General features: G+C 43.5%; 1 protein-coding gene across 1 annotated transcript in view; it reads right to left on the minus strand.

The window, feature by feature from the left end:
* LOC121182222 (neural-cadherin-like) overlaps nt 1–13,953 on the minus strand; it is a 78,940-nt gene extending 64,987 nt beyond the window's left edge. Inside the window, exon 1 of the mRNA XM_041038615.1 lies at nt 12,954–13,953. Coding sequence (XP_040894549.1) covers nt 12,954–13,953 — 1,000 coding nt within the window. The remainder of the gene's footprint in view (nt 1–12,953) is intronic.
* Between the last annotated feature and the right edge of the window lie 4,787 nt (nt 13,954–18,740).

Raw genomic sequence — 18,740 nt, forward strand, 5'->3', positions numbered from 1 at the left:
CCAAGGTGTAGCTATAATGTATGAGTTTAACAAAGGTCAAAATGTCCCAAACGGCAAAATCACACAAAACTGTTCAGGAAAAAAACAAGGAAACGTAAAGAGGCGACACCTGGGACTCAACACCATCCATAATAAAGGGTATACACTGACGTCAGTTTTTCATGTGATACCACCCACTCACCCCCTCAGGTGGCTAATGGTAGCTATGAGTGGGGAAAAGTGCTACACTGGGAGTAAAACAAAAAAGAAAAACTTTTCAAAACATTTTTCAGTCTCTTTTTTTGGCTCCTAACAGCAACAGCCACGTAGTGAGTACTCTTACAAAAGTGAATAGATGGGCGTCGGACTTTTAACACCCAAGGCCGAGCTCTCAGGTTGCACATTAGGTAGAAGGTATACATGCCATATTTTAATCCTGCAATAACTGATTTTTTTTTTTTTTTTTTGGTGACTTGGGGGCAGCAGGAAGTTGTGGAAACAGCACTGACATATCATCATCTTTTATATAAATAACTTCTAGCTTGTTGGCAGACAGCTGATTAGGCAACTCGTAGCATTAGCTTTCAGATAGACCTTCTGGCCAACGTATGACCAGCAGTCAGTATTCAATTCAAGTATTCAATATCCTGTACGACTACACAGATTAAGCTGATATCAACACTTCTACCTGCCTCCATGTAGACAGCAGTACATACAAACTGCCCCCAAATGTTGCAGTGTTCATTTGATTGCTCCACGTTGAACAAAACTGCTACCAAGACTGTACAGTTCCTTCAAGACCCATACACCAACACATAAAACAGTCCACTCCCCATTTCAGCAAACGCTAAATACACCATCAAAGCCAACAGGACCCAGTGCTCCCAGCAAATCAATATTAGTCCTATGGCATAATGAGGGCAGTTACAGGTTGACTGCTGAATGCCAGATAATTAGGATTAAGGTTTTGCCTTTAAAGAAGATCCAGTGCTGCTGTTTGCATTTCTTAAAGCAAGTGGCTTCAGAGTTTTGAGGTCTCGATTTAAAATGCTTGATCACCTTCTGTCTCTTATCTAGACTTTGAAACAGTCTAAACAACACAGCTTTGTCTGCAGTCATTCTGTAAGATTACAGAAGATTGGGAGTTAAAAGCTCCCTAACTGGGGCTGCAGACAGCCCTTTTGTTGTGTAAGAACAAGATCTTAGGGCCTAAAAATTGATTGGATGGCAACCTAAGAAGCTAAAATGGGCAATCGCCTACAGCAGCTCTCTTCTCAGTTCTATAAATTCCTGTGTTTCAGCTTTTGATGGGCAGGTGAAGATAAATAAACAACTGCAGCTTTCTAGGTGGAATTTTTTTAATGATATTTAAGTGAACGCATGTGATTGACAGTGTGTGGGATTCCTTGCTTCTTCTCGAATGAACATGGGGAGAAATAACTGTACAGACAGGTATTAGGTTACATTTGCATAAGCACTACATTAGTAGTCAAGTATTATATCTTCTCAACTATCTGCGACATCATACATAATTAGATCTGGCTGTGAAGTATGCTTTGTGTTCTCAAATTTGTGTTGAATCAGTGTCGCTGCTATCCAAACAGACACTTGGTGTAAAAATAATATGCACTCGTGCATACATACAGTGCAGTCTACGGTGCACTCACCCATCCTTCCACCAACCCACTACACTACAAATGACACAGATGTACAACCGTACACATGCAGGCCGTGTCTCACAGTTCACAGCAGAGACGAGTCATTTGGAAAGGAGGCAAGGAGAGTTAATCTAAATGACACTGTAAGATGGAATATTCCAGTGCAATCTCTTGGTAAGAGGATCTAAGGTATACGGATATAAATTGTTGTTTGGTCTCTTCCTGCCCTGCTTTGCACCTCACTGTGGGCTTTCATTTGCTGCCTGGAGCAGGGAACGTGCTGTGTACCTTTTCCCAACTTGTATATATCATGTGTGTGCAGTTGTTTGTTTGCCAAAGTCAGAGGATTGAAGCTTTATTGAACTGTGTCTTGTTTGTGCATTCATGTGTGTTTGTGGGCTTTCGTGTGTGAAATTGTATGTGCATGTACAAACGGATGTATGGATGTCAGTATGCTGTACTTTTGTTTTTAAGTGTGTTGTTTGTGTACTGAAGTGTTAAAGTAGCTGTGTCTATGGTGCATTAGTGTGAGTTTCCAGTAGAAACTAGATGAGTGAGATGAACCCCTCAGCTCACAGTTGCCTGGGGTTAAGTGGAAAGTATGAGAAATTCCTAGAAACTCAATGAAGCTCCAGAAAAAAAATATTATAATCCTGAGAAGAGAAGAAAAGAGAAGAGAAGAGGAAATAGCAGTTGATATGCTGTTGCTCTCTTCCGTTCCAGGCAGAAAGGTGCACCTTTCATACCAGAGGCTTTCATTTGGCCATTAGTCTCTATCAGCGCCCGTCTGTTAGTGTTAGTGTGTGTCAGAGAGCTATCTTTCTCTCTCTCCCTGGTTTGATGATGGAGAGGTAATTTCAGCTTTATGACGGTATGACTCTAATGATGAGGATGGGAGAGCTGAGAGCATGTGAGGGCGGAAAACACTGAAAAATACTGTGTGCGTTTCCATGTGTGTACATACAAAAGCACACATCTGTGCGTCTTCTCTGTATTTATAAGCGCGCGTACGAGCGTGCGCGTACGTGTGGACACAAGCAGGTCCAACTCCTACCGCTGTCCCCATCACTGAATGGGTTGTTAATGGAGAGTAATGAGGGAGTACTTTCATGGCAGCTGTGCCCTCTCTGCAACTCTGTTTTACTCCGAGACCGTAAAACTGACCCAAGCGAGACATCAGCAGGCAAGCAGCCGCTCCCTGCTCTGATTAAGCTCTGTATGTGTTGCGGGAATTTGAATAGCTTGTTCGCCAAGTTTGCCTCAAGCTGCTGTACCCCAGGAAGTAAGAGTAAGTATCATTTCGACATAGCACCTAGAGTCACATTAAATGACAAAAGCCCTGGCAGTGTCAGCCAGGCCCAAAATCTGTTAGAGGGCCATCTTCTTCAGTGGAGTGTGAAATTATTTTAGCTCTCTGCTCATTATAGGATTTTAAAATGCATTATAGTTAGGGCTTTTATGGTGTGCCGCGGCATTAATTCAATTTGCCCCATTCACGCTTTCTTATTATCACGCTCAGTTCAAGCTACAGGGGGAGGAAGCTGCTGAGCAGTGCTCCCCAGCCTTATCTCTAAAGGATATAAACTACACTACCCAGCTCAATCAGAGCCAGCACGGACCGCTCCATCCATTCATCCACTTTCCTCTGTCTCCCCTTCTCCTTTTCTCCAGATGCTGCTTCCTGTAGTGACCTCCATCTCTCTTTCCATCCTCTGCACCCCTCTCTCCATTTCCTTCTGAGTTGGTGATTGATGGGGGCTGTACTCGGCGCACTTTCGATATCTTTCCATAGAAACACGTATATAGGCAAACAAAAACAAACACACACAGCCCGTGCACGGTTGGAGACACAAACACACACACACACAAACACGTACACACTGCAAGACCAGGGCCAGGCAGAAGCAACAGAGGGAGCCGCACAGGTTTAATGGGAAAACAAGCCACACTGTATGAGTGAGACAGCAATAATCTATCACTGAAACCAGAACCTGGGTCTGTGTTTGTTTAGCACACCAGAGACGGAGGGACTCTGGGAACACCCTATCACCAGTCTGTTACTGTGAAAAGGTACAATAATGAGTTGAGCATTGCAAATGTATTCCTATGGAGGAACAGCGGATTAGTATGGAGCAGCATTGTGAGTGAGGGTTCAAGCTCTGACAGTGTTCCTCCAATGTAAATGCTGCACGCTCGCATGAATGCACATCGACAAAACACACACGGGCATGGTTCGTCCACTGTCTGCACCGCACACACATACGCACATGTACACAAAACATGCCGCACACTACACCACTCACATGCATTAAACTGTAACTCAGCATGTGACTGACTGCGGTCTGGCTTATTGGTAATGGGGGAAGAGGAAGAGAGGAAGAGGATAAAGTCCTCATTTAGATATCTAATCCAGTGAGCAGTCTGTCCTGCGTGGCCCATCATCTCCCGTCATTAGCAGCAGGCCGGCAAGATTAAACAAGATCAATGTTTATCACCCACTGTGTGCGAGAGAAACCAAGTGTTAAACTCCCCCCACCTCATCACGATTTATCACAGCATCTGTTATCAGAGCAAAGTTAACAACGGAAATCTATGATTATAACTAACATACGTGGTAAAGAGCAATATTAATCAACTTAAATGCCCCAAATCTATGATAATGTTCACATGTTCGCATTGGATGAACAGGATCACATACTAATATTTTTTTAAAAGCTAATGCTCCATCAACTTAGTATAAATATATGGTGATCTGGCACTCAATCTAAATATTAGGACAGGCTGAGAGACTCATTTGTAACTTTGAGCGTAGAATTATTCAGATGGACAGAGGACAGATCCTCAATTTAGTGTTTGACAGACAGAGCCATTTCTCAGTGAGAGATATCCATCAAAACCACATTCACACAATTAATTATTGAAATTACGCAATTAAAGAGCAGCTGTGGTGTCGGGGCAGAAAGGGCATCAGTAATTATAAGTCGATAACTCTTGAAAAATGACATGCAAAACTGTGGACTAAACAGCAGATAAGCAGCTCGTGCTGGGATACACAAAGAAACGCTTTAAATTCTCACTTCTCATTCCAATTTTTTTCTTTCATTTCCTTTGTTTCACTTTGAGTAAAACAGGTTATGAGGGCAGCAGCAATCTCTGCGTGCTCAGTTCCAGGTCTTGATGTGTTGCAGTGGTGCGTGTCTACCGTGTTTCCACGGGCAAGGCTGGCACTGCTAACTACACAGCAGCATTCCTATCCCAACCTCCTCAGCACATCATAAGACTTTAGAGACCATATGGTCTGATTAGTCCACAGAATTAAGCCCTACACTGTCGAGGCAGAGAGAAAGATAGGAGGAAATCCATACATGCTCACGAGTTCCACTGAGAACAGACCCATAGATAGCTGGAACACAGTTAGAGAGAGAAAAAAAAAAGACTCACACACATCCTCCCCACGCACACACACACAAACATGAGCCAAGTTTGGAACAGACATAACAGAAATGTCCAAATACAGATGAGAAGAACATAACAAAAGCACGCAATAAACAGTCCAAGCCAGATCACTAAATAGGCAGGAACAAAAATGGCCTTTTGTACGTTGTCCTTTGTTGTGTTTAGCTCCTCCGTTTTCATATCTCTCTCTTATATCTCACACTCTCTTACACACAAACACGCTGAAACTCACATCTTAAAATATCCATATAACAGCCCATGTAACCCGGGCTCTCTCTCCTAGATGCTCATCAGCCCTGAGAGACACTACATTTATTTTCTCCGCATCAAAGACACCTGCCACTGTAATCAGCCGTCCTCTGGCTATGATGGAGTTGTAGACTATTTCTCTGTTTCCTGGAATTGATTAAATAACTGAACCATGAGATGGACATCATCTTCAAACACATTTTCAAATCTGCGCCGCAGTTCCCTCGCCCTCTACATAGTCTTTTTGATCACCAGTCAGACCAAAATTTTTTGTAAAAGTCTTTTTCTTCATTGTACCATCTCTTTTTGCTTGGCAGTCATTTTCATCTTTTCAACAAAAGCCACATTCTCACTGTGCAAATTGGTGTCACACAATTACTGCAATTTCTACAATTTGCACGCTTTACTCCAAAGCAAAGTTCAGGGCATGTCAAAACATCTCACTAGGCAACTTGGCCAGCCATGTGATCTTTTTTTTTTGTTTGTTTTTTTTCCTACATTAAAAATCTCCTTGTTCACAGTTCACCCCAGCAAAGCTTTCAAAGATGTCTGTGTCCTGTGTGTTTATCAGTGCCTCCTTTGGCCACATAGAGCGGAGCTGCAACCATTGTTATGCTCAGTTAATTGGACCTTTGGGTACAAAAGGTTGAGAAATTCAAGACCAAATAGATAAATAAGCACAAGCGCTGAATTCCCACGACATATCCCAGCGCTAGCTCCAATTTTCCCTTGCTCATTCCAGCCTATAGGCCGGCTTGTCTGAAAGGCCGATTCATTAGAGTGCTTCAGGACAGTTCTATCAGCCCTTCGACTCAATCACACACCTACCTCTGTGCGAGTTTGTAAACTATCAGCAACAGTCTGTCACAGCCAATTCTGCGACATATAAATTGTTGTTTAAAGTGATGTTTTGTGACTGGGAGCAAAACAGCTCCTGGTTAATCAATAGCACAAAATCAATTCGGCTCTCTCGGGGGGAAATGCCACCGAGATGCGATCCAGCATGCAAAGGTGCAGCCAAAACAAAAGTTTTAGATGGATGGGTTAAATGTGGAGAGGACAAGGCAAGTGAAATAAACTGCTAATGTGTTCATTACCAATCCTGCCATATTTAGACAATCACAGAAAAACCACAATAGCAGAAAATTAAATTAGGTCAAGAAAAAAAAAAAACCTCAAACTCAAACCACCGTCTCCCACTAAGCTGGTGTCAGCGTCTTATGGATTAGATTTAATAAAACAAAACCTTCTCCGTTGGTGATAAGCTCTTTGTACAATGTGCGAGTCATGCTCATTTATCACGCAGGTAGACACCAGGCTGCACGGAGGCATTCTGGGAATCTGTGCCACTGGAGGTCAGCGAGACATTTACCTGACAGCGCCTGCCTCCGTGCAGTGTCTGGAGTTGACAACGTCTGTGGTAATGGGCATCAATAATGCAGACCCTTGGCCAGATAAAAACTCCCTGTCGCCATGACTGTCCTCACAGCACTGCAACGTACGCAGCACTCATGTCTCCCAGTTCACCTCACTCAGCAAACTTTGCATATTTTACAGTATATGTGGGTAAAGAGTTCAAGTTTCCATAATGACTTATACGTTCCTTGTGTAAACACAATGAAAGACACATGCATATCTAATCAGACCACATCTTTGACCCCAATAATTACAGTATATTTTCTGGCAACTCAAGTAAACTTATCCTGCTCTGGCATCAGCACACACACACACAGACACACACACAAATATCTTCTCTCCCTCCCTCCTCTTGCTCTAGTGGCAGTAGGGACCTGAATAAGCAGATCACATATTGGCCATACGTGACCAATTCACATTAAATGCCGTTTCTGTCATTGTCACATTGTCATTGTAATGTCATTATAAAGTTTGGTGTTTCTGCTATCAGTTATATTCATTAAGTCAAGTCAGTGTTTTTCAGTGCCGCAGCAATCCCGAGAGACTGGAGCATCATAACGACATGTTTACGGTTCAAGTGACAAAGACCTCTGCCAGCTGTAGTAATTATGATTCTTGTCAGTCAGTCAGAAGTAGTGTGACACTGTTATGGAGCCAAAGGGAGGAGGTCGGGGATGAGTGAGTCATCAAAACATCAGACTCGGACACACGGGACCGCTTTTCACAGTAAACGGCAGTCAGTAAGCAACTAGTAAGTGTTTTGTTTCATATAACGGATAAAGTCATTTGTGTGCCTAAACAAACCTTAACGACGGCGTTGTCGGAACATAAAACAGACGTCATTTCCCAACAATGGTTTGTAACAGTGCAGGAGTTTAGGAAGACACTGACCAGTCATATTTTGTCATATGGTTTCAAGGACTTATTGGAGAATGCCTGGCCTCATGTTACCTTCCAATAAAAATGGTCCTCACCGGATCCAGGTTTAAAGTTGGGAAAAAGAGAGCACTGGTGTTGGATAACTGACTGAATAAGGTATCAGAATTAATATTGAGAGAGAAATGTCAGATTGGTACATCCCTATCTGCTGTATAACACTCAATACTGTGTCTCTATCTTTTGCTTTCTCCCTTCACTCCAAAGGGCAGGTCACACTTTTCTTCTCATCTTCCCTCTATTTGCCCCCCAACAATCTTCCAACAAATACTAGCGCACACTGCCCTTTTCACAGCTGTACAGTACTATATTTTTTTCCCACCCCCCTGTGCCCTGTAGCCATCCACTCTGCACTACAGGCTAGAGTACATGCACACCTCATTCCCCTCCTGCCACCACAATAGTTTCTCACGTCTGCCCTCTGACTGCCTGACAATTATGTTTCCCCAGGCTGACCTCTCATCAGCAGTATACAACTCCCCACCTCTGATCTGGCTGCCTTTTACTTATCTTCAGTAAAGCTTATAGGCACACAGGAAAAAAAAAAACAAAAAACAACAGGCTCACAAACTGGCATGCTTTTACAGACTCCTTCCATCCTTCCCCGTCTTTCTCATTCCTCTTCCTCCGGGATCTCACCTTTGCCTCACTTAACCTTCTTGATCTTAAAGTCACACTTTGCGACCATGCCCCCAGCCTTACAGCTTGTCCTGACCTTTCTGTGGCCCTGATAGTAGTGTCTTGTGTCCACTTTAAATATCTCTGCTACATGTACAAGAGAACTTCTTTCTTTCATCTTCCTGCTCTTGTTCTCTGTGCTTAATCCTATCTTAAAAAAAAAAAAAAACTGTGGCACCCCCCTCCCCCCACCTCCCCCTTTCCTCCTACATAGCATCAGATACATGCTAGGACTGTTGAGATGAGAGGACTGCAGGGATGTTGCATAGACACATCCATTTGATATCTGAGAGACCACGGAGCAGAAATCAAATGCTGCAGGCATGTTACAGCTTCGCAGCATGTCTTCAGAAGCAACAGATCAGAGAATCTCCGCTGCAGGGAATCTGGATACTGAAAGGACAATCATTACATTTAACACATGCATAAAGTGATACACAAACAAATTTACACAATTAGGTGCGCGGATGAAAAAAAAAGCAACCTCATGTATATGCACATGAAACCGCATGCATGTTCACAATCACTGAAAATAAAGCATAGTCACCACGGGCATTTTTTTTTTTTTTTAACCACATTGAATAAACGCAGACAGCTTTTTTGTGAAATTGTTTTCTACTTAAACAAACATCCCCCACAGTCACAAATTACAAACAAAAATGAGATCGGGTCTCTTCTCAATTCATTTCACATCACAAGGGGAATATGCAAATATAGTTAGGGGGGTGGGTGTGGGGGGGGGGGGGGGGGGGTGGGAGGGGTAGGGAGGGTAGGAAAGGGGAAATTGGATTAAAGACAGCATGAGGCGAGATGCTGACTATGAGACAGAGACAGGAAGAGGGAGGAGGACAGAGATAGAGAGAGAGAGGGAGAGCAGAAAAAGGTTCCCTGACTAAACAGGTTGAGAAGAGGTGATTACCAAAAGCTGAATGCCACCCTGCCCACAGATACCTAAAGGAGAGGGAGAAACCACTCCAATATCCCCCACTCCAACTCACAAAGGACTGCATCGCTTGTTCAATACTCCACCTAAGCCGTCAAATACCATTAACTGATTCCTACTCAGGTGCAAAGAAAAGGATTCTTCGGGTGGGACAACCAAAAGCAAAAATTCTCCACCACTACAAATCTAAACTGACGTCCTCTGTGGGCCAGCAAAAATCCTTTACAGGAAGAGCTGTAGAGGTCCCTCACTCCCTCTCCTCAAAACAACATCACATAACTGCGTGAGTCATGAGTCATGGCCTACTTCCATTGCTTTTTACCGTATACTGCTGGTTTTGATACACAGAGGCTATGTCGGAAAAATATCATTTCATTGTTTTCTCTGGGGATTTTTGGTGTACTGAATATAGTTTAGAAGGTAAATATTTCTCCAGCATTAGCAGGGGATCTAGTCAAGGAGAAAGGGAGGAATACTTTCATAGCGCCCTGAGCAAGAACAGACTCCTTAGACAAACAAGGTGATCCTACTGTGTACTAAATCTGATGCATCAAAGTGGGTGGAACGGTGTCAGAGCTTGTCAGGGGTCTTGAAATCCTCTCTATGAACATTCAGTAAAGTCCCAATTAGATCCCAACCTCCCTAAAATGTGTTATAATGATCTCTGAATAAGTACAGCTATCTAAAAATAAGGCTACATACTGTACCCTTGTACTCAGATGAAGAGTTACACAGCCTAATTTTCTTATCAAGTTAAATTAAGTTTTGAGAATAATTAAAAGAAAATAAATTGAGTGAAATGTTTGTTTTGCTTTTGCAAAAGAGAAACTAATTCCTAAGTTTTGGGGGGTGTAATTAAAAAGTAAGTGGTGTAATGAATCAGAGCGCCGTGATGGTAATATGTAGCATAATATTACCTCAGAAATGAGCAAGAGTAAAGAAAAAGCGCAAACTGGTTAAACGATGTAATTGTTCGCGCCGAGCAGTCATGTGTGAGAATGTGTTGCACGACTGCATTAACTGATCGGTTTCTGCAGAAAATGACAATCGCCCCGATGACTAATTATATCAGATGTGGATATAAGCAGGAGCTGATATGAGAGCTATGGTAGATTCCTTTAATTACCAAGGCTACGAAAAGCACCCGCATTTTGGTGTATGTAGGCCTGTATGTCTTTTCATGCATGGGGGACAGATTGTACATTTCCTGGGTAAAATCTGTTCAAACAACTGTGGCACTGCACTCCCAACATTAATTCCAAACAAAACCTTTTATCATCGTTTTTGATTAATACAACAGACTACAAAGATGGCTCAGTGTTCAAACACATCACGTCAAAGAGCCATAGGGGGATCAGAGAATGAGTTTTTTGGTAAGCACATTTTCTTTCAGGTAAGTATGTCAATGAGGATAGAGCCCATACTGAGAGTAATCCAGGACTGCTGTTCCATCTCCTCCTTATCTGCAGCGTGCCAGAATAATTTATCTAAGATATCTAAGTGTCAAACTAGATTTTTTTAATCTCCATTTGAACAGCAAAAATAACAGCTCTAATCAGAACGCTGTACCCACAGCAAACTTATTAACATAAGAAAGCCTCGCACAAGTGTGATTAGCATTTCATGCTCACATTAACCAGTTAATGAACGCGTTCACTACACATTTAGTAAATCTGCATTCACCAGTTAATAACCACATGTCCCTTTTCCCCCCGCACAGGTTGCAATGAAGAGCAAACATTACACAGCTGTGTAAAAAAAAGAGATGGCTGTATGATTATAATGCTAACAGTTGTAGTAGTAAGGAAAGGTGGCAGCAATATTAGCCTTGTAAGAAGCTAGATTTTCATCTGTATTGGCACCTCTGTGTTGGAACTACCTGCACCATTACAGAGGTACAGGTAGTACTATGCCTTTGTCGCTGTCTCAGCGTTCTTTCAACTCTGGCACTGGTTTTCGAGGCCTTGCTTTGTCGTGCTGTTGCACCGGATTGTGCTGTCGTGTACCTATCATTTTGTCCACCCCTGTATGTGAAAAGTGTGGTAAATATTTTTTAAGGTTAGCACTGAATGCTACTCACTTTGAACTGATGCTCGACTGCTGCCTGACAGAGCTTTCTATTTGACATTCAGCAGGTGACTGTGAGCACCACGGACAGAGACTTCAGCGTGGTCAAATGAGTGGAGACGAATGCAACACATGGGGCCTTATTAAAAACTGCTGTTATTGTACCTCGGGTCAATTTTATTATGGCCACGTACTCTCGCACTTGCATACAAACAAACACCTACAAGGACAAATGCACACATGCAAAGGATCTCACTCATCCTGTCACTTTCTTTAATGTGTCTATGAGACCATGAATTCATCGCATCCAACACACATGCAAGGACATGAAGCAAATTCACATGGAAGATTAGGTTAAATCTCTGAAAATTTGAGAGAAAACAAGGAGAAGCAGAAGAAAGGCCTGTCCTCCCAGACTCCTATCAGGATTCTGTCTGGAAAGCTGTAGTCACAGGATAAAGGACATGCCATGCCTTTGATCAGGAGAGGAGAGTTTCGCAGGTGAGAGAGGTAAAATGGAGGAAGGTATCTGAATATCTGTCAGGCTGGAGCAGCTTATTTCTGTTACACATCTATGAAAAAAAAAACTGTCAGAATTCTGACTATTTTTTGCTCTCTCTGAAAAAAAAAACCCCCCAGACACCCCTTTGCAAGAATGTATCCCAATCAGGCATGCAATTACAATCTGTAACATGCTGTGCAATGAAACAGCAGCAGGCAATTCAAATGAAAACAGCGCACACTGTTTCGTGCACACCGTGTAGCTCAATTACAAAGCAAATCATTTGATTCCTTGTTTTTTGTTTTGTTTTGTTTTTTTGTCCTTGTTTTTATGCTTGAATTTGAACTTTTTTTTTTTTGAGGAGCAAAACAGAACTTTAACGACTGATAGGATTCACCTTTCCTCTAAGAATCGGAGAGGATGCCTGAATGTGGCAGTGCTACTTCAAATCCCTGGGACTAGAGTGAATGAGAGGAGGATTAGAGGGGTAATGCCAGTAGATGAGAGAGGGAGAGGGTCGCGGTGGATTGCCACTCTGCAAGGATTAGCTCTGAAAACAACTTCACAGTCGCAAACTATGTCAATCAAGGACATAATTCAACCACTTCACAAAGGCCCTTAAACATAAATTGAAAAAAAATAAATTCACGTGCTCCCTGCTTCAAATGAGCTTGTAATGTTCAATCAAATATCTTATACACATCAAAATAAACTGGACAAATATTAAAGTATGTGAAAAATGTGAATCAGTGTTTCATGACTGGGATCATATTTCAGGTATGGGGATGGATAAAGGACAATGAGGCACACCTGTGGAATGAGCCTATAAGCTGCAGCTACACTGACAGCCCCTGTATGGATGTGATGGATAATGTCAGGCCTGTTGGGGGGCTCCACTGATGGAGGGTGAGGTGTCCAGATGGCGGCACAGTTTTACCAAGTGCACAATAATGTGCAGCTTTCCATTAAAACAGGGTATGATCACCACAATACAAATAATTCCCGGGGAAAAGGAGGGGAGTGCATGACCCAACTTAAGTGCGGATTAATGGAGAAATATTCTACACACCTCGTTTATCCTGAATTTTAACAGTGAGCTCCACGAAGGGCTCTGTCTCCCTATCCAGCCTCCTGGTTATCGTGATATCTCCACTGTCGCGCCCCACGGTGAACGGAGAGCTCTCTGACTCCGGGTAAATAAACTCGTAGGCGGCTGACTGAAACCTGGCGGTGCTCAGGCTCGTTATGACCGAGCCGACGCTGGCATCTTCAGACACGTTGAGGGAAACCACGGTGGCGGGGTCAAGCAATGCCCTCGCCGACCGTCCTGCCCTTCCTGACCGCGCTAATTCAGGAGGACGCGTCCCCCACCGCTTTGGGGCAATAGTAACCACGACACCTTTACTGGTCAGTGGGGGCCAGCCGTGGTCTCTGGCAAAAACACAGAATTTGACTTTAGAGGGGAGCCCCAGGATAGAGTCAACCAGCAAAACTTCGCCTGTTTTCGGGACAACATAAAAACTGCCATGTTTGGGGATGGAAATGTATGTCAACTCTGCGTTCTTGCCGCTGTCTGCGTCGACAGCCTCCAGCCTGTACACCACACTACGGAGAGCAGTGGTGTCGTCTAAAGTTATGTGAAGGCTGTCTGCACTGCGAAAAGTCGGTACGTGGTCGTTGGTGTCCAGAACGTCCACTTTTACCGACGCAACCTCGAAGACGACAGACTCCGACGCGCAGGTCTGGCAGCACAGACCTACGCTCAGCAGGTATTCTGAGCGAGCCTCTCTGTCTAAAACCCTGGAAGTTTTTAGTAATATGTTCCCCCGCTTGTGGTGGGCGAAGGCGCGGAAATCTTCGCTGCCGTTTCCATACAGTTTGAAGTGCATCCCGGAGACCGGGCACCATTTTTGCGCGTTGATGCGCCTCGCCGGAATGCTCAGTCCGTTCACTTTGGAAGCTGTCGGCGAGTTCTCAAAAACATGACCGTGGAAGAAAGGCAGGCGCTCCCGCGTTTGATATCCAGCAGCCGCTGTCAGAAGGCAGCTTAACAAAACACCCCAAATCATGTTGGTGGTAAGTTATGTACCTCCAAGCGACTCAGGGCAGTTGGTAGAAAATCATTAAAAAGGCAAAGAGAAACACTTGAGAAACATTTCCCTCATAGTTATCCACGATATGATCCTTCCCGGAGACCCCTCTGAACTTCGAGATTTTTCATCCTGGGAAATCCTTCTCGTCTCTCAGCTCCCAGCAGCACGGCTGCGTGCAGGCAGTCCACAGCGCTGCAGGCAGTTGGCTGTATTCGCACCCAGCGTTCAGCACCAGAGCACCGGACAGCGCCAAGCGCGGGGGCGTGGCGGCGCACGGGGACGGAACTCCACCGTGAACCCCACCCTGTGTGGACGGTCAGGAGGGTGCCCCCCCCCCCTCCCCCTTCTCCCCCCACTCCAACCCTCTCCACGCCGGTTGAGCCTGTGCACACGGGGAAAGAGCTTTTTTTTCCCACTCCCAGCTGTATGACACCGTGTGCCACAAATCCTCTCTCAGCGTAAAGACGTGTTGATAGAGAGAAAATCGCTCATCCTTCCGGTCGGTGGAAGGTCGAGTGAACACATATGCTCCTTTTACAGGCGACAGTGTGTGTGGAAACCAACCCACTATGGTCTCCCAGTACAGGCTCCAGTAAAGCAGTTAGGGTTGGCTGCCTTGCTCAGGAACACTTCTGCAGTTGTTGTTAAAAGAGGAATTACTCATGCACTGCACTCACCTTCTCCCCGTGTGTCCGAGGAACTGAACCCAAGACCTGGTCACAAGTTTATCCTAAACTTTAGGTTACAGTTGCTATAATGCCCTGCATTTCTCCAATCACATCTTCACAAAATCAAATCAAACATTTCAATTATACCATGAAAAAACTATTTTAAAAAACTGTAAAGGCATCAATATGAATGCAGCTGCGAGGATCTGGGCTGCTAAATTGATTCAAGACAGCCTACACTGAGTAGCTCCATATGTCTGTGCAGCTAGTGTTACATGCACAGCAGAGTTCAAATTAACATTGTCACCCTGGTTGCTCTTCCTTTCCCTTCCCACTTTGCAAGCGTGCCAAACATCCAGAGCACTCGAAACCTAATCTGTAGGTGGCTACTGCTAATTCCCACAGACTGCACACTTCCAATTCCCCTCACTTCTCTGTACGTGACAAGTCAGAGGACTGAATATTACATGGACTGGAGGGCTCTGAATTGTCAAAAAGATAAGGAAATAATGGGCTAGAGAGCACAGCTGCACGCTCTATTGACTTTGTTTCCCATGTCATGCCAACCTTTACTTTAGATGTGCACGGATCAATATTCATATGCACTTGAGGGAGGGGGGGCGGGTTGTGATGCTATGCTGGATTTGCAGTTCAGTGCCACGCGACGTTCCTCTGCTCATACATACAGTTGGCTACATCTGTATTCAGTCTGAAAATTCATCAAAGCTCCCGCTGAAAGATCCTTATCAATTTGAAACCACAATCCATCATTGCAATTTTAGTGGAATCCACTTTCTACAGTAAACTGTTCTTTTCAGGCAATAACTCTGGTAACTGGCAGCGAGCCCCCAGACAATTTTGAATCGCAGCCCGCAGCTGGAGCACAAAGCTCATATTGGTTGACTGCTGTATTCTTTTTTACGTGGCACAAGCTGTGGGCTGTGGCACCAGGACACGTGAGCCATCCCACACTCACTGCTGTGTTTTTTTTTTTAAACAGTTTTTGACATGATGAGGGATTCATATTTTGCATTTCAAAATATGTGCACAAAATTAGCCTGAGACTAAAATATGACAGTGAGCCTATTGATGAGAAATGACCTTGTGTAACATCACTGGTATTGTCATTTAAGGTGAAATAGTGACATCCAAAACCGACACTGTCTGAGAGGACCCCGCATGCTCTATTCTCGCTCTGTAACTTCTCTTTGAACTTCTAAGTGCTTCATGAATGCAAATCAAATCCTGTCTTTTATCATGTTGTCTCACATGGTGAAATTCACCGTGACTGCCAGCATGGGAGATAGCTGTAGCAAAGGCTAATTCAATCATGGGGCCAGGCCAGAGTGTGAGGGATAGCTTACTTGAGGGATGAGGCAGTTATCTACTGAGATGAAACGCCAACATGTGCCACAACTAAAAACAACAAAGCTGTAATGAATTTAAAAAATTATAATAACAATAATAAATTGTGAAACAGTCTCATCATCCCTCTTCTCCAACAGATAACTGAGAGCTGCAGGGCATTTAAGAAAAAAAAAAAAAAAGATCACACCGGAGAAAGCAGCCAACGAACATTAGAAAGCTTCATGCTTACTTAATGAATAATTGACCGAATCCATTCCCTTCACTCAGACAGAGGAAGACATGTCTTGTGAAGGCAAAGGTTGCAGCCTTGTAGCGTTTAAAACATTCTACCTTTGCTTCTGCGCTCCTCTGAGACAATGGATGATGGGACTGGGGAGGTGGCTGTCCTATAATGTAACTTGTATGTTCTGTAACTTGCAGGTTGCCTGTTATTCTTCTTGGGAAAGCTATTTTAAAAAAAGCAGAATGGGAAATGATGGAAGGTAGAGTTAAGAGGGCTTGGCACTAACATCAGTTAATAGGCAGTTTATGTCACAGACTAAGTAGAGTGTTTAAAATGTCTTAAAAATAGACCGTTCAGCAGAAGTCAATGAAATAATTGGCTGAAATGGGCAGGTTTATTAAAGAATGACAGGACAATTAAAATGGATGACTAAGCATCCAGCGCTCTGGTTTCTATTCATTTGCAAACATTTATGGAAACCCTACCCCACACGTTCCCCGTAGAAGAGCTGCAAAGAGCCATTTCTGGAGCCACCATGACACAAGACAGGAGCAGCAGCGGTATGGGCCCCTCAAGACATTTCCCCTCGTCACAACCTGGAGGCAAAAAGCAGTTAGAAGAGCTGGATAAATATAAAGACATTTCCCTCATGTATTAGGTACGGCTAATTAGATTTGATCTGTGATCCCCTTAAGGCTCCTACCACCTACTGTAGTATTTAAGCTGTGCTGTAGAAACCATAACTGTTTATTAATAGATGTATTAATTATGGAGAAAAGTGTGCAACCTGGTTCAGAATTTACCTTTCCCCAATAATTATGCAGTGGAGCTGCCATCAGGTCTTGAAAATGTCAGTTGTGCAAAAAGAAAAAAAAAAAGAGCAACAAAACCAAACTGTCTCATTAATGTGCCTCTCTTTAGCCTTTTTACTTTGAACACCACTTCTCCTAAAGGCTGACGTTTTGTTCATTGAAAGACTCAATGAGTATAATAAAATGAGAACAACCAGCAGCCACTTTGAAGGAAAAAACAGCCAAAAATAATTTCATGATTAATGCATGGCCTATTGTTTTCATAGAAACAAAACTTCAGGGCCACATCTTTTCTGAAGAGCGGTTTTATTATATCAACACTGTGATTAGGGGAGTCTGGGGTTACCTTAGCGATTAGCACGCTCAGAAATGATCACTGATTTGAACTGTATCTCATGGTAGGCCCCGAACGCTGACGACTTAGCACATTAAAAGATTTCTCACATCATCAAAAGACACAGGAGATAGTCACCGGAAAAATAAAGGCAGATGAAAATTAGCACAGCTCGGTGTCCCTCTCGTTCCGCCCCAACCAAGAGGTGAGACTTGAGAAAGAAGCTGTGATGATGTTCTCTTTGAAACACTGTTTAGAGAGTAAGAATATTGCCTTGGATGCACAATGAAACTCCTCAGTTCTATTTCTCAGTTAATTATCCCAGCAAGCCCCAGCTATTAGGCAGGTTTCCATTACTCGACCAGTTCAAGGCTACGAACTAATAGTGTAAATTCAATAATGTGCTATTTATGAGGCTGAGAGGATTATGAGGGACCCATTCGGAGAGAATATGAAAAATACTGAAGGCTTCTCGAGCTCAGCCGACTAATCATTTCTTCAGTCATGGTGGTCCTGCACCATCTCTTTCATGATTTACACACGGGGATAAACCAAGACACTGCCACCCCTCATTATCCGTGGTTAGACCACTGGATCCAGCCGTTGAATCTTCTTTATCTGGTCCTATTCAGACCTTCTGAGCCGCATTTTTTCTTTGCAAATCAGTGAGAATTGTCAGAGATGACTCAGTGTCAGAGAGATTAAAATAGATCCTATATATTCCTCCCTGTCTCAAAAACACACTCAACCCTGCCTCATTCTTCCACCTCTTCTATTACGATGAACCCTGCCCCCCCCAAAAAAGGTACACTGTTAAGTGGCCTCTTAATAAGAGTAGCTCTCTGTGGACTTTAAGCTCACATTATATTGTGCCTTCTAACAGGGGTCCCCAGGAAAAAGGCTGTGTGGTTTATCATCACTGCTTTTCAGGAAGGGGAAAGCTTCATACAGTGAATTTAGGAGTTGTTTTCCAGCAGAGCTACCTCAAAGCTGGCTACGTGAATTTGTACAGTTTAATGAACTGCATCTATACTTCACTGCTTGTGTGAGCTTCATTATTGTCATTCAATGTCACTCAAGTGAGGAAAAATGCAGTTTGGGGCCTTCCTTGTTGAATGTAAACAAATCAAATGTGAGTATGCTAGCAAAGGTTGGTTATGTTTTCATTGTTTCACTGCTGGAAAATCAATGCTGTTCATCCTGGACGCTGTGCAACGTCCTTACCTGGTTTTCTTCTTTAGCCCACCCATTATCCATCTTCCCAGGATGTCAAATATCTTTACTGAAGCAGTAATGTCGATGGATGTCCTCCATTACTGTTCCTCCTCGTGCCACAGTTAGCTCAGCCACGGCGAAGG

The sequence above is a fragment of the Toxotes jaculatrix genome, chromosome 5 (genome assembly GCF_017976425.1).
Source record: "Toxotes jaculatrix isolate fToxJac2 chromosome 5, fToxJac2.pri, whole genome shotgun sequence".
Lineage (NCBI taxonomy): Eukaryota > Metazoa > Chordata > Actinopteri > Toxotidae > Toxotes > Toxotes jaculatrix.